The 16615-nt window shown below is 40.0% G+C and overlaps 1 protein-coding gene across 2 annotated transcripts in view; it reads left to right on the top strand.

The window, feature by feature from the left end:
• Nucleotides 1-15493, top strand: part of dennd2b (DENN domain containing 2B) — a 44809-nt gene extending 29316 nt beyond the window's left edge. For both annotated transcript variants that reach the window (XM_023399805.2, XM_023399804.2), the window contains exons 12-20: nt 1261-1338; nt 2691-2831; nt 3003-3151; nt 10163-10340; nt 11371-11412; nt 12000-12111; nt 13718-13957; nt 14163-14249; nt 14996-15493. In XM_023399805.2, the coding sequence (XP_023255573.1) occupies nt 1261-1338; nt 2691-2831; nt 3003-3151; nt 10163-10340; nt 11371-11412; nt 12000-12111; nt 13718-13957; nt 14163-14249; nt 14996-15030 (1062 nt within the window). In that variant the 3' untranslated portion in view covers nt 15031-15493. The remainder of the gene's footprint in view (nt 1-1260; nt 1339-2690; nt 2832-3002; nt 3152-10162; nt 10341-11370; nt 11413-11999; nt 12112-13717; nt 13958-14162; nt 14250-14995) is intronic.
• The last annotated feature ends 1122 nt before the right edge of the window (nt 15494-16615 follow it).

The raw sequence follows: 16615 nt of genomic DNA, 5'->3' as shown, positions 1-16615 counted from the left end.
TGAATAAGAATATAATAAAAGTATTGAAAATGAAAGCTAGGATTGACTCATTCAATTTAACAAGAGTTTCTCAGGAGAGGCATGACAAAGACAAACCATGAAAAATCCAAACTTTGTCATTGTGGAGCATTTCGTCTTCATAATGAGGCCGGAGAGTGCTTTGAAGTATTTTGTTGAGTTTCCCATTTAGCCTGTGGGTAGAGGGCATGACTATGTGGGATTCTGTGAAATGTGGTGGTGATTTTGTTTGCCATTTGGCATTTCAGAGTATGTTTACAGTACTACAGTGTGTATAGGAGTGTCTTCACCACTGTGCGTGTATGTGTATGTGTATGTGCTGGTTTACAGCTGGATGTCTTTGACCAGACGTTTTTTTTTTTAACTCTGCTGCTCTCATGCTTCGTCTGCTCTGTTGATCTGAGATTCATCTTGATAGAAGCAGATTTTAATGAAGGAAGAGGAAGAGGTGAGCTGCTCTCCTGCAGTAACTTTGTTTCCTCCCTGCTGTCTGTCCAGCAGTTGGCAGTAACTGAGCATTCCTGAGGACTTGAATCAAGCACCACATAGTTGATTTAATCATCCATTTGGAAAAGCGGAGGAGAAACAAGAGGAGAAAATTGTATACCTAATATGGACAAGTGGATTGGCGTTTCTTGAGAGCTTGTGTTCATTTGTGTGTGTGTGTGTGTTTGAGTGTCTGTGCGCCTGGTGTCTGGAAGCACATAATAGTCTATGAGAGTATAGAGGAAGGTAGATACGATCAGCAGGGGCAGATAAACCACCTGTGTTTAGGAAGTCGCTATCCACATCAAAGACTTTCACCTCAGATGACAGACTAGATTCAGTGCTGCATCTACAGCATTTAAACAACTTATCTATATATGATATTATCATGGACAGTCCCTTCTGAAGATTTGTTTTTAAATAAATTAAATTTAGAGTATTATTCAGCCTGTGAAAAGAAATGTGCGATCGCTTACTAAAGCCTGAAAAAACTTTGGGAACGCAGAACGCAGGATCCACTGACTTGGGGGCTTTACTTATATTTTGGCATCTACAGCTTCAATTTTGACAATTTTTTTCTAATCTGTCTCTTGTGAGGCCCCCAAATATATGGGATTGCAATGTTATATTGCTGGACTACCCCTTTAAGTGCGTTTATGGTCCGTTTTCAGAACATCTGTGAATGTACAGACAATATCTCTTCATCAAGTCTATTAACACCAGTGTCCAATGAGTCTCTGTGGATTTGCTTTACAGCCGACTGGGAAAGGACCTCGCCTTCCAGAGGTGTACTGCGTCATCAGTAGGCTTGGCTGTTTTGACTTGTTCTCCACGGTGAGTTCAGTCTTGTCCTCAAACCACGCACGCACACACACACACACACACACACACACACACACATACACACACACACACACACACACACACACACACACGTAGATAGGCAGCTACAGCCAGCTAGTGTGGTGTTGTAGCTGTGGTTAACCCGTCTCACAGCTGAAGTAAATGACTTTCAGCAGGCTTCTGCTGAATGCCTGTTCATTGGTAAATCTTATTTCAGTGTGTTTTTATTTTATTTTAACTTTCTGATTTCCCAGAGCAAATGTTTCCTTCGCTTTTGTCTCACTGTCTAACATGAAGCAGATCCGTCACTCTGTTTGACTTTTTCGGCCTTATCTGATTTCTTTATTAATTCAAAGTGAGTGAATCCAGACTGTAGAAGCAAAGTGGCTGCTGTAAGACAATATTAAAATAAAATAACATGGGAGATTTCAAAGACAGAGTGCATGCGGTATGTCCTGTATTCATGGTTTAATAACGGGGGCCTTGTGAGGTTTTTCAGTCTGCCAGCAAGCTGTGATCAAAGGCTGTGCAAAAGTTTGGCGAAATATGAAAGACCTTAAAACTAAAAGAAATCTGAAATGTGAATTCAGTAGCTGAGTTAAAGCAGAATAACTGTGCCATGTAGATGAAGTAATTTTACACTGTAGCTAAAGCTGCTTTTTTATGAATTTGTTAACAAATTAAGTGCGAAATGGTTTGTCTGGTTTTGCATCATATGACATTTTAGGACCTTCAGCAGATGCAAGAGAACGTCTCAAATGTCTTCATCTTGACAACAGTACAGCAACAAACCTGAGATGAAACATGAAATAGAAACAAAATAAATATTGATTCTTAAAGGTGCTTTCATGGTAAATGGGAGGGGATGGCAGTGATTGATTTCAGTGGGAGTTGTGTGTGAGAGAGAGACAGACAGACAGACAAACAGAGAGTTGAAGGGAGCGAGAGAGGTGATATCATATGACAAGAAATTCTCCAATCAGCTCTGCAGACAGGAGGCAGCTTGGACCAAAACAGGCAGACAGGCACACTGGGTGGAATTTTCCAATCACACAGGCATGGAAAGACATTCATCTGCTATTTTTCAAAACAGAAAATGAATACTGAGTTCCAGACAATTGCCAATACTCAAACACATAACAGTATGTTTCCATTAATTGTCGCCATGGTCAATAACCTTGATGACTGTGCACTTTTTTGCCTTGCTTGGCTATTCATTCAACTTAGATAAAACTCCTAGGCTCCTTTCATATTAGCAGATTTCTAGAGAGACTTGTGCCGTGTTGATGTTAAAACTGGTTTAAATATATTTAGGAAACTGTGCTCTTCCCTTCCGCGTTCAGATCCTGGATGAGGTAGAGAGACGGAGAGGCATCTCAGCTGCCCTGGTCTATCCCTTCATGAGGAGTCTAATGGAGTCGCCCTTCCCTGCACCAGGGAAGATTATCAAAGTGAAGACCTTCCTGCCTGGTGCAGGAAATGAGGTCAGAACTGCTAACAAAGCAGAACACAGCTGCTTTCTCTTTCACTTCAATTATGCCCAAATAATTGGTCCAAATAATTTTCATATACGGTTGTGTGAAATATAATCTTCTTAGTTAATAAGATCCGCAAACTGTGATGACTTAAATTTCACATTTTTTGTGGTCATTCAGGTCATCGAGCTGAGGCGGCCCACCGACTCCAGACTGGAGCATGTGGACTTTGACAGTCTGTTCAGATGTCTCAGCGTACGGCAGGTGATACGAGTCTTTGCCTCGCTGCTGCTGGAGCGCAGAGTCATCTTTGTGGCTGATAAACTCAGGTGAGGCTCCATGATTAGTCTTTCCTTCTGCAGTTGGACCATCATCTCCAAAATTTCATTTAAATTAAAGAGAGCCATGTAATTTGCCTCCTTGCAATATCCACCTATTTGATTTCTGTCACAAGGGTGTTTGAACCCTTGTATGTATTTTATAATAACATAGCCATATACAGGAAAAGATACCATGGGATAGATAATTTCCTGCAGTTTTGTCATGTCAACCATGTTTAAATTAATTGATATTACTCATGGAGCACTATGATAGACGGACAACCCAAACAAGTAGACCACCTCTCAGCCGATGTGAGCTGCTCTTTGTTTTTAATACAAACAACAAAGATAAAAGATTTAGATGGTCAAATTACATATTTGGGTCCTTTACTTGAGCTCCAGTGACGTCAAACTTTTATGACCTGTGTTGTATTTGTCATGGCACATGGTTTTTGTTTTCCACGCTTCCTGGTCATCCGAAATTGAGAAATATCTCTTCCAAAAAAACATTTCACAGACTGCCAGCTTGTCTCCATGTGTCCTTCAGCTTGTCCGTGGCACAATTACCGCATTTGTTCTCACACTCACAGGCACATAACAGTAGCATAATGATGTTTTGTCAGTGTTTGTGTGTGCGGAAATCTTTGATTATTATGTATTAATTAGTATCAGAAAGTCAGGCAACAGGCCAGTCAGCCAGCTGACAGTTTGATACCAGGAGAAAAGTGGGTCACAGTAATGAGAGTCACTACCAGAGGAGAATCGGGTGGGTCTGATAAGATGCAAAGAGTCTCAAAGGACTCAGTGTCCCAGTCTGTCCTCTTGTTACAGAAAAGAGAGGCGTACTTTTAGAATATTGGAAGCAAGGGTGGAGTGGGAGGAGATTCGAGTAGAGAAGTAATCTCTCCATGTATCAGAGCCCAGTTTAAACAAACATCAGTGGGGGCAGTGACTGTGAGGGGAAAGAATGCACTTCCTGTGTCCGCGACTCTGCCCTCTATGATCTGTGGCTCAACTGTCACCGTTTGACTTATGATGGCACGTTCACTCCCTACGTATGAGTGGCACTCTCTGTGTCCCTGGAGAAAATCAGCCTAATCTGCTCATTACCAGAGGTGATAACATCGAGGAGTCACTGGGTGGGAATCATGAATTACAATATTATCATGATATATTGCCCAGTAACAGACAATTATGAGAGTTTGTGATATCTTGCAGAGCAATCATTTATGATGCATCTTAATATCTGTGTACCTGAAGAAATAAACATACATCTAAAGGGGTGGAATAGTCATTTAGAAAACAAGGTTCAGTCCCATAGTATATCATTCACTGCATTATGAAATGCTTTGGGTTTTACGACAAAATTTTGAATAACAAAGTGAATTCTCATGGTTCCCAGAAGATGAATCCTATTGACTTTGGCGATCCTCTGACTTTCCCCACCATGATGTTGATGTTGGGGGTTTTGAGTGAAATGTCTCAACAACTATTGGATGGATTGTCATTAAATGTTGTGCAGAAGTTCACGCATGATTTTTAATAACTTTGGTGATCCCTTCACTTTTCACTCAGCGCCATCATCAGGTCAATATTTCACTCTGTCCATTACTTTGGTCTACGACCAAATATCAGCAAAACTAATGACATTCCTTAGTAACTACTTTAGCGCTGGTTAGCATCTGTTAGCATGCAAACATGCTAAGCCAAGATGATGAACACGGTAAACATTATACTTACTAAACATTGACATTGTCATTGTGAGCCATCATTCAAATTTAAATTGCCAAATGTTAACTTACTGTGAAGCAAAACATAATTTAAAATGTTACAGAAAACTGAAATAACTACAAAGAAAGAAAATGACAAATGTGAGTTCTATAATTTTGTGGCTTAAATATACAGTCTCCTTGACTGATGCCTCTTACTGTATGATCTGTTCAAACTGTGTGTGTGTGTGTGTGTGTGTGTGTGTGTGTGTGTGTGTGTGTGTGTGTGTGTATAGATTTTAAATGTGCAAGCATCCATGCGTGCATGCAGAGCTGTGTTTTGGTTGCTTCTGAAAACAGTGACAGGGCCTCACTGCAGCATTAATGACTTCTATGATAAAAGGGCTGCTCCCTCTGGGGCTGTGGTACATAATCCATTCCCAAAATACCTCTTCAGCAGAACATGATGCATGCTTCTTTCCCTTAAAATGTACAGTAGATCCAATACAAACAGGAACCACAAGGAAACGCCATGTTAGGCAATAGTTCTCTGTGGGGTCCTCCGTCGCTTGTTTCTTTGGCATGTTGCGTTCACTTAACTCTTGTGATATTACACTGAAACCATTGTTGTTTTTTCCAGAGCGGTTGTTGCTTCTACATGAAAGTCTGCACAGACAATTTCTTTTAAGTGGTCATTCACGATCCGATGCCTGTAATAACAAGTTGGATGCCTAATCAGATAAATTCATCATCAACTATGTCACTCTATAATTGTTTAACTCAATTGACCTGCAGATGCTGAATGAGTTTTGTCAGTGTTGCAGACTTATGTAAACAACCTCGGTCAGTCCTCAGGCTAGAGTTGAGGATGGTTGCCAAATTGTATGTGCATGTCTGGATTTATCTTTTGGCATGGCAGTGAAATACTCCTACAGTCAAAGTGTTACTGCATATTGGATCTAGATGACTTTCCCTGCTGTGCTACTCCATTGTTAAGATTAGAAAGACAAAAAAATCCTCATGCCTTCCTTTGCATAAATCCAATAAACTGTGTAAATGAAAAATGCTTGTTTAACTTACAATTTGAACTATCCATAACTGCCAGTTCTTCAACACAAAAGACAGAAATCTCTCCTACTACAGTATACTGATAATGCACTTAAAGGAAAAATAAGCTTCATCATATCTTGAATATGACGTGTTTCCTCAATGACTGTTACCTGTTTTCTTCACCTTTTCTTCCTTCTCAAAAATCTGCCCATCTCGTTCATGTCATTCTGTCCGTCAGATTCTTACACCTTTAGATACGTTGCACTTTTTCCCCTCATGCAGCCTGCCTACAATGGTTCTGTGCCTCCCTCTGTTTGGGAACCAAAGGGTTAAGATTATTGGATCCTAGCGATCTTCCCTGTGTTATTTTTAATATGATTTAGCAGTTTCCAATAATATTTAATTGCCTTGTTACAGTAAGTTGGTGTCTCACATATCGACTGAAGAGGTAAAGGAGAAGAAAAAAGAATATAATGAAAGATGAGAAGTCTATGTTTGAGAGGAAGAGAGAGGGGAAGAGTGGAAAGGGAGGAGACTGTAGACGGAAACTAAACAATGGCTTCTGAAGGCTTTTTTCATAGCCACGGTAAATGAATCAAGCTCACTCCATGGTAGAGCAGGCTGCTTGAGTTTCACTCTCCGGTGTCTCCTTACTGCAAATTTAAAACTAGTTATTAAACAACATGATGAAAAAGTACAATGTATGTTGAGTATGTGTTGTCCTGTTTAGTTTTTGTAATAATCCAGTGTCTGAAAGTGAGTTCGAGGCATTTAGAGTACCAACACCTTTTGCAGATGCAATCTTATGAGCAACGGTCACTGTGATCCTGTGACAGACAGAATTATTGCCACTGCTGCTGGCAGTTTTCTAATCAACACGTATGGTAGCTCAGTCATCTCATTTAGACACTTTCTCTAACACGCTCTGCCGAGCTGGCACGAAGACAAAACCGCTTTTAACAACTTAACCGGTTTCCCATGTGGTACTTGGCTCTGAGATAGAGTGAAATCGACACACTGTAAACATGTGAAATGTTTCTGTTTTTTAAAGAGTCGAAAAAACCTTGGCCATTACTAGAGCCTCACCAGCTGATTTTCACATCAGTGTCTCACTCGTGAATGTTTACACCCACATGTAGACACACATATACACAAACACCTGCACACATTCATCTGCTCTCTAGACAGCCTTGATCAAACTCAGACGCTATTGTGGATTTAATAAGAACATGTATAGAGTTTCCCATCAGGAAGCCATTTCTCATTGTAAAATGGCTTCTGCTGTTGCCTTCTGTGGAGCTGGAGAGCCGAGACTGAGAGCCGGTGGCTGGAGATGCTTATAGACAGGAAGTGAGGAAAAACCATTTGGGGACTGAGGGAACAGCGAACACTCTGCTAGCGTATTGAAGTACACCATGTGTAGTTTGTCATAGAAATCCTATAGGTCTCTGTGTATTCTGCTGCCCCTTTATATGATTTCTAGGTGTTATTTTGAGCTTTGCAGGAGCTTTCACAGTGGAGAATGGTTTTGTAGAGCTTTGCAGCACAGCTGGTGTCTGACAGCTGTGGTTCAGTCTTGTCCTCTTTGTCCTCCGTCTGTGGAATCAGTCTTAGCCACGCCAGGACTGGTAGACACAGTGCAGTACTTTAGTAGAGCCGTGAAGCATGTGGTGGTACAGGCTTCTGTCTCCCGCCCTCTTTCTTTCTCAAACACTGAGATTTTCCCTCCCCCTCTGGGCTTCACAGACTAAGCCTCTCGATCCCATGTTTCCTGGAGTATCTGCCAGTTCTGCCTCACACACACTCTATACCAGACCTACGAGAGCTAATATGTCAGGATTAGCTCCCAAACCTCAACACATAACAGCCCTGCTCAGACCTCACCTTTGCAGAACTGGTTCCTGTCTCTTTTCCTGAGAGTGGAACCATAAATTTATGTGACTTTTGTATGTGTAATCAAATTGAAATCAATCAAATGAATCTTAGTTTATGCTTGTGTGGTGTCATTTCTATTTTCCAACCAATCCACACACAGCTTTGGGTTTCAGTAAGGATCTGTCAAAACCATCTGTGTTAGTTAAAATGCCACACAAACCAAACAGGGGATCAGCTTTCTCTTCATTTACTAATAAGCTCAAAGTAAAGCTGAGGCTGTTGGGAAAGTCATTAGTTTTGCAGGTATTTTGTCATAAACCAAATTATTAAACAAACAAATTATGGCAAGCCATCCAGCAGTTGCTAATATATTTCCGTTTGGACCAAAGTGATGGACCGACCAACTGACACATCAACATGGCCATCCCAAGAGCCACTGTGTGGCTAAAAACCACCGTACAACATAATCCAATTTCATACAACCACTTTGCAACCTCTATACTTATCTTCATACACAAACCCAAAACAATGAAACTTCACCAAATTCAGAAGAGAAAGCTGTTTCCCTCTGCTGATGCTGTGCAATCAAAATCTCCCATTCATCTCACCTCTTTTTTTATGACACGTGTACGGTGTGGGGGTCTGAAGTTTTGGTCTGAATCTAAAAGGGAATGTCCCTTTCTCTTTCCAGAGTTGAGTGGCAACCTCTGGTAGTGCAGAGTGTTTTCATTGCAAGTTCATCTTCTCCCAAGAGTGTGCGGTTGGGGAATGAATGTAATTGATCCTTTTGGTATCAGTGGTGTGTAGGGCCACGTGTAGCCTGTGGCGAAGGTTTTCTGAGATCTGTGCCCCATCACTCCCTGTTGGAACTCGTCAGACCCGGGAGACGGGATCTGGTAGGAATTATCAACCCCTCCTCAGGCAAATGGAAATCAGACCGGCCAAAGCAAAGCTGCAAGTGCTTCATGTTATGAGTGAACTGGAAAAGACCTAAAAAGACTGAATGCTGTGGTTATCGTAGCCTTCGGATTTTCACTGGTGTAATCCTGTTTTACCCTGTCAAGAAAACACATTTTAATCATGGGCAATTTGACTCATGGGGAAGTGAAGATGAAAAGGCCTGTGGCAAACATGTAACCTGAAAGAATATTGTGGAAAAGTCTGTGGGACTTTATCATTTGCCTCAGCACTTATGATTATGGTACTGATCTCAGTTCTCTGTACATTACTCCAGAATTTAACCGGTAAAGTTTCTGTGGGCTGAAACACAGTGTGAAAGAGGTCACATAAAAGGGAGTAACTTCTGTTTACTTGGATGTTCTGTCTGCTGTTGATGACAACGACCGCGAGAAACATTCCTCATTAAAAGTGTGTGTATCTCAAGTGGGGTGCGTTTGCATACCATGTTTGATCCCTGGTCTTGTTCTTGATCCATACTGATTTAGTGCTCGTTTGTATGTGTTTGTGTGTGTGTGTGTGTGTGTGTGTGTGTGTGTGTGTGTGTGTGTGTGTGTGTGTTTGATTGGACCCACAGTTTATTTTCACTCTCTTTGTGTACATGGACCGGACAGTATGTAGAGGACAGAGGGGAGGAGGGTCAGCCACTGTCAACAAGCGACGGATCGTGAGAAAGACAGGCTGCTATTTGTGATCTCGATGTTATACCACAGCTGTCGAAGTTAAACCGAATTGGTTCTTTTTGGTATTGCGTCAACAAGCCTCCAGCTTAACTATAGCAACATGTCAGAGTCACGCCACCCCTGTAGACAGGGTAGAGTAATGTCACAATAATGCATTTTATTGGACTCACCCTTCATCATTGTGGTTTTTAGTAGCTGGAGTTAAACTCTGAAGTGGGGGAACAGATAAAAGAATTCATTTGCCCAAGAAGTAGTTGTGTTTGTCAGTCAAAGACGTGTCTGCTGGATCCTGCTGTCCCTCACATGAGCCGCAGGAAGAACAAAGTGTCAAAGCCAGTGGTACATAGCTGAGCTGTTACGCCTCATATAAAAGTAACTTTCAGGGAAAAGAGGATCAAATAGTCAAATAACTTGGGGAAAGAGCTTAGAGATGGAAATACAGTTTGTACTCTTACGGTTCAGTACGTAGCCCAGTTAAACATTTTGAAAAAGCAAATTTTATATTTTTCTGCTTTTACAGAAGTTCAGTAGGTAGTACTTGTAGGAAAATATACCACACAACCCACCATCCCCCTTTCAGCCTTGGATAATAAAGTTTTTCATTATCTACTGAAACATCTGCCCTGTTTTGACCGTGTTTGGTTTAATCTGGTGTGGCCTCTGCAGGGCGTTGTTCTGTTGGTGTGAAGGTGATTGATGGTGTGTTGTTTTTCTTTTCTTTTTTTTTTTTTGCCGCTCATCATCAGTACCCTGTCCAGCTGCATGCTCGCAGTGGTTGCGCTGCTCTACCCCTTCTCCTGGCAACACACCTTCATCCCCGTGTTACCAGCATCCATGTTGGATATCGTCTGCTGTCCCACTCCCTTCCTGGTGGGGCTGCTGTCCAGTTCAATGCCTAAACTCAAAGAGTTGCCTGTAGAAGAGGTGAGTACAACATCTCTGGATTTTCTCTGACTGTCTGCCTCTGGCTCCAGACTCTGAATTATACATTATAGATGTCCCTGATTGTTCTGTCTCTGTCTCTTTATTCTTGTCTTTCTCTGATTGAAGCCTGTCTCTTGGAATAGTGGATATTAGTGTCTTGGCTGATATATTACAACAATACAGATTCATTTTAATTTATGAATTGAGCGACTGTGTCTGTTTGACCTCGTTTGCCTCTGGTCTTAATATGATAGAGAACCAGCCAGGTGACTTCCAACCAAAAGAGAGGATTCAAAACTACGGCCACATTTCTAGACAGGACCAGAGCAACTTAAAGCTGCATTAATTGTTTGGCTTTTTTTTTTTTTTTTGGCCAGTTGGGGACAGTAGAACAAGCTGTGAAAACAACACTGACATATTATCACCTTATGAAGTCGTTATGGTCAGCAATCATTTATTTACACAGTTTGCTTCAACAATTAGTGGATTACTCAAATTAGTTGAGTTTGAGTAATGTTTTCGACAAAAAAATAAAACTTCACTTATCCCTGCTTCTCAAATATAAATATTTAACATGTTTGGGGTTTGCACTGTTGGATCAGACAATACAAAACATTACAAGTCACGGTGGGTTTAGGGAGCTTTTGATGGACATTGTTTATGATTTGATAACACTTGAACACTCTAGTTTTGGCTCCCAATAAATATTTTGTCATTAGAAGCCCAGTGAAGCATGGTCCTTAACTATGTAGCTGTTTTGCTCATTGAAGTTATTACGGCTTTGTTTTGTCTCAGCAATGACAACATGTTCACATACTGTACCTCTCACACTGAGAGGTGATTTGTATGAAAAGACCCTGTCAGTCACAGTTAATACTGAACTGTTAATGGGCTGTCAGCAGCATCTCCTGTCAGCTTACGTTACTCTTCCTGTTGCTGACTGACTCGTGAAAATGTTGTGAAAATGTGTGAAAGATCTTTTTTTTTTATTAGTTCTGAAGAATGATATGCTCCTCTTTCTTTTTCTCAGGCTTTAATGGTTGACCTTGGAACTGACCGATTCATCCGACAGGTTAGTCCACGAGTTTATGAATCAAAGTAAAAACTCACCTTAAAGAGTGACAAGACTTTCTTGAGTCACTTGCTTTAAAAACATCAATCAATGGGCATTTCATCCTTTTACCTAATCAGGTAAAAAATGCAGGAAAAAGCCATTCAAAATAAATAAAAATAAAAGAAATAATCATTGGGGAAACTGTAATGGAGCCACAAGCAGAAAAAACAAATATGTCTGTTGGTGAGGTATGGTTTTTAATTTTTATTTAACTTTTTGTGATGAAACCATTGAAATGTTAACCTGTGACATGCTAATATGTAGCATAACAGTAAGTCAGCAAACTGTCTTACAATGTCTCACTAAAGCTTTGTAACTAAAGCTAGCAAACATTAGGTTGAGTGAGGTTGAGTGTTATTGTTTATGAATTCAACTTTTCATTTGTAAGAGGAAGACAGTTTTTACTTATTTCAGAAGTTACATGGTCTCGTTTTAAACATGGTTGTAAAACATGTGGTTCGTTCACTAAATCTGAGCCTTTGAAAGTTACTCTCCAAACACTGTTGTTTATCACTGGTGACTGCAATGTTTTTGATTGTTTATAGATGGATGACGAGGCCTCTCTGTTGCCGCGGAAACTTCAAGCGGCTCTTGAGCAAGCTCTGGAGCAGAGGAATGACATCATCAATCAGGACTCTGACAGCGAGTCAGACGAAGGTGAATAAGTGACAAGTCATCTCTCCCGATCAAGACATATGTTTTTTAATTTCTGATGAGAGCAACGTCTGTAGCAGAACATGTTCAGTCCGTGTCTCTATGAAACTCACTGGGAAATCACGTCTTCTGTACAGACTTCCCATGTCAGTGAGTCACAAAGGCTCGCCTCAGAGGTGATAACAGGGTTTCTGATGATGAAAGGTAGGAGTTGAGCTGACTGGTGGCAAATTATGCTTAATTTTTCATGTGTTTCACAGGCTGTTTATTATTCAAGTAATGTCAAGGTAAAACAAAGCTGAAACAACCACAAATTGTACAATTACATGAAGACAAAAAAATATAACAGTCAGACACACTATGTCAAAGTGTTTTTTTTCTTTTAGGTTTTGCAAAGTTGCATCTATAGGATAGTATCTGCATATATGTATATACCTCCCACAAGGTCTAGTGGTTAGGATTCCTAGTTTTCACCCAGGTGGTCTGGGTTCAACTCCTGGTTTGGAAACTGGGTGTTTATGGAGGTTTACCCCAAGGGGATCAATAATAGGTTTAGTGTGTTGTAAAGTTACAAAGTGCTTCACAGCTCAAGAATATGGACACTCAACAGATAATTATAAATAAAACCTTATTTGTTTCATTTCATTGCATTAATAAGTGACAGACCTTGTGTGTGTGCTTTCCACCAACAGTTAACACTGCCTGTGGTTGTGTTACATCTGCCGCATGTCAGTCACAACTTGTTCTCACTAATGTGCCAACCAAAGCAAGACACACTGCAACCTAGTCTGTTACACGAGAGGAAAGATTGAGCTTTACTTTACTGCTGTACACAACAGTTACACTTCTTGAAGTATCTTTTTGTCTTTAGACAGTGTGCCAGACCTACGAGCTGCTCATGATGCCTAATGTTTACTGTACAAAACAAGTAATATGCCAGGTCAAGGACTGTAATTCATCAAGGGAGTGAGAAATGTCCTTGGCCTGACGGTTACAGTTCTGGTTGTGCCGGTCTTGAGGTTTTCTTTTTCTTTTTTTTTTACCTTTCACTGAGTGTCTTAATGTTTTGTTCTGGGCAGATTTCTTTTTCACCTAGTCCCTTCAGCTTCAGCTCAGACTCTGACTCTTACTCAGAGATTTTAATCAGAAACTTCAGTGTTGTAACATTCACGGTACAACTCTTGTCTCTAGCCATGAAGCTCTGTGCCTCTGTAAGCTTGCTCAGATTTTCCAACAGCTCTAGTCTAGTTCTATACTTTTGCCATACTTTGACAGCATCAATGTAAGAGCAATAGAAGTAATAAAGTGGCAACCACATTATTATTATGTCATATTATGTAGTTAATTTTATTCAGTTGATATGACCGAGAGTTATGGGATAGGGTCTCGAATCTCCACACAGTTAACAATAGCTGTGGGTAAATTTATGACTCAGTGAGGGTTTAGCCAAACCATGTATTCTTCTTCAATATGACCCTGACAATCTGGCTATTTCTATGGAACATGCCACACAGTGTGACGTGTCAGTTTTATCACTTTATTTGAGATACTGATCTAAGTAATGTGAATAACTGAACTGTGATTAATCCCTTCTCCTTTGTGTCTACAGAGTATAACTCCTTGAACAGCCTGGTGTCAGAGGCCTTCATCCGCTTCTTTCTGGAGACCATCGGCCATTACTCCCTGTTTATCACTCAGAATGAGCGCGGAGAACGCCTTTTCCAAAGAGAGCCCTTCCGCAAGTCAGTTGCGTCTAAAAGCATCCGTCGTTTCCTTGGTGTCTTCATGGAGTCTCAGATGTTTGCAGGGTTCATTCAGGATCGAGAGTTGAGGAAGACCCGGGCTAAAGGTAGACTGTCATTCCTAGAGTGTCAGTTGTTTCTATGAATGTCCTTTTTTTTCCTTAAAAGTTTTGATGAAACGTTTGTGCACTTGATTTCTACTTCTGTACTTTTACTACTCTTTGTTCAGCAGAAGATACTGTACTGATACTGACCTCTTGTGGCTGAAAGTTTCCATTAGCAGATTTTCTCACCACTTCACTGTTCCTCCAGGTCTGTTTGAGCAGAGGGTGGATCAGTATCTGGAGGAGCTACCAGACACAGAGCAGAGTGGAGTCAACAAGTTCCTTAAAGGCCTTGGTGAGTTCTGCAGCAGACATTCAATGCTGTCTTCAGATTCCAGGAGTTTCAAAGTTTTAACAAGTTTTAAGATTGTGTTGCATGCATCCCTTTAAGAAAAATTACAAATATTTCTTCTGTAGCTTTGTTGAACATTCTAACACAACAAGATTAGATCACGTCACACTTACAAGTTACAGTTGTCTTGCCAGAGGGAGCTGCACACCAACTTTTACAAAGTTTCAATCGCTGCTGCTCATCTCCTCAGTCCAGATTTTAACTCATAAATGATAGAAGTAATCAGGGTCCTAATAAGTCTGTCCATATTAATACTGGTCAAAAATGTGTTTTTCATATTTTTACTTCACTTCAACTTTGACACTTGAAGGCTGTTTTCAAATTCATCTGCTGGAGAGGGAAAGCCTTTCTGTGCGCACCTGAAATCTCAGGTCACTGCTACATATGGACAGGATTGTGCGGAAACTTGAATCCTCCAACACAATTTGCATATATAGATGGTTAAGGAGCAGATGTGATATTAAGAATTTAACATAGGTTACCAAACCTTTTTGCGGAAAAAACATGTTCAACACAAATTATTGTGCAAAGCCGGGTATTTTTTGTCTTTAAACATTTCTGTAGGGGATATTTAAAATTTTATCAGAAAGCCACACACTTAAGCAGATATTCAGATTCTTAAATAACCTTAATTAAATTTATCCTATGCATTTTACATGATTTAATGGATTTCTTTTAACTGTTTTTAGGGAATAAAATGAAGTTTCTCCACAAAAAGAACTGAAGGGAAGGCTTCCTGAAGATCTAATGTCTCACATCTCTGCATCATGACGATTCTCACCTTTTTGTCTTAAGCCAAGATTTTTTTTTAAATGTAAACATGTACATATTATTTCACTGTAAACTGGCTGTGATACTCTTCAGTGTATGTTCATAATATCTTATGAGATAGTGATAGCAGGACGGTACACAATGAGTGAGCTGTAGAGTAACCACTGATGTCCAGGCGTGCTTGTGAAGAGTGTTATCAGAATGTGTGAGTGTATGCGACTTATATGGGCATAGATGTACAGTTCATATGTATTCATTTTGCATTATTTCACTACAGTGTTGTCCTCTGTTTAAGGAGTGTAAAACCTATTCGAAAACTGTACATGCACCAAGACAATGAAGAAAATGATTGTAACTCTTCATAGAGTCTTTTGCAATCTTTTATTAAAAATGGTAATTAAAATGCTTCAAATGCCTGATTGTACAGTATTATGTTTACTAATAACATACATGTTAAATATTTTCCTTATTAAGTGTTGGTTAAATGTTATTCGACTCATCCGCTGTCATATTTTTAAAAAACATTTTTTTACACCAAGACTTTCGGTCATATCAACCCAAAAGACCTGTTATCAATAACAATCAGATTAACAGATCAGATCAGAAGTACTCCACAACCATTAGTGCTTTGTTTCCCAAAAACAAGGACCAAACCGTTCAGATATCACTTTTGGAGACAGTAATACATAATTCACATTTTTGCCAGATGATATAAAATGATATAAAATCACCTCTTTTTACATCTCACATCTCAATGACAGCTTCCCCCAAAGCAATGTGCTGGGAGAAGCTGGCATGATCCCAAAAGGCACAGTTAGTCTAGCACCAGCTACCACATGTTGCTGGTAACCTAATTACGTCTGCACACATCACTCTGGTGGCTGTCAGTGCCATGCTGTTATCGGCTCTCCTAACTGAGAGGCTCACTGTTGATTCCAGCCGCCATATTACTTTTCCCCTGCTTGTGTCCTTAACAGCAGTTATAGGTGACATTTAATGTAAAGTAACAGTTGCATATTAGGTGTAAAGCCACATCCATTGGAGAAGAAGTATTCTGACCCTTGAATAAAAGTAGTGAGACAACACCATAATAATAAACCATTATAAGTAAAATCCTGCATTCAAAATTTAACTTAAATTAAAAGTAAAAATACTTATACATAATGGTCTCTTTCAGACTGGTATATATTTATATACCAGCAACTTTCAGTGGACTTGCATTGTGAGAATACATATGCTGTTACTGATGAATTGAGGTAACAATTCAGAGTGAATTAACTATAAACTACCAGAATTAGATGCTGAAGTTTTGTCTGTTGTAATGCATAACAGTACAGCACAGTTCATTTCGTGTAACTGGCTGAGGCTAAACAAACTCCTTTCTATATGTACATATTGCTGTGTGGTTTAATCTAACAAGTTGCGTTTTTGAAGGAGATTTGTGTGTAAAATCTTAATCTGGAAAGTAACAAGTAAACAAAGCTGTCACATAAAAGTGCATTTGAGTAAGTTCAGTAACCGAGTACATTACTCAGATT

Source organism: Seriola lalandi, unplaced genomic scaffold, assembly GCF_002814215.2.
Source record: "Seriola lalandi dorsalis isolate HSWRI2012SDOR001 ecotype SW California unplaced genomic scaffold, Sedor1 jcf7180002052120, whole genome shotgun sequence".
Taxonomy (NCBI): Eukaryota; Metazoa; Chordata; class Actinopteri; order Carangiformes; family Carangidae; genus Seriola; species Seriola lalandi.
Note: the sequence above shows the minus strand (reverse complement) of the source record. Positions and strands in the feature narration are given on the sequence as shown.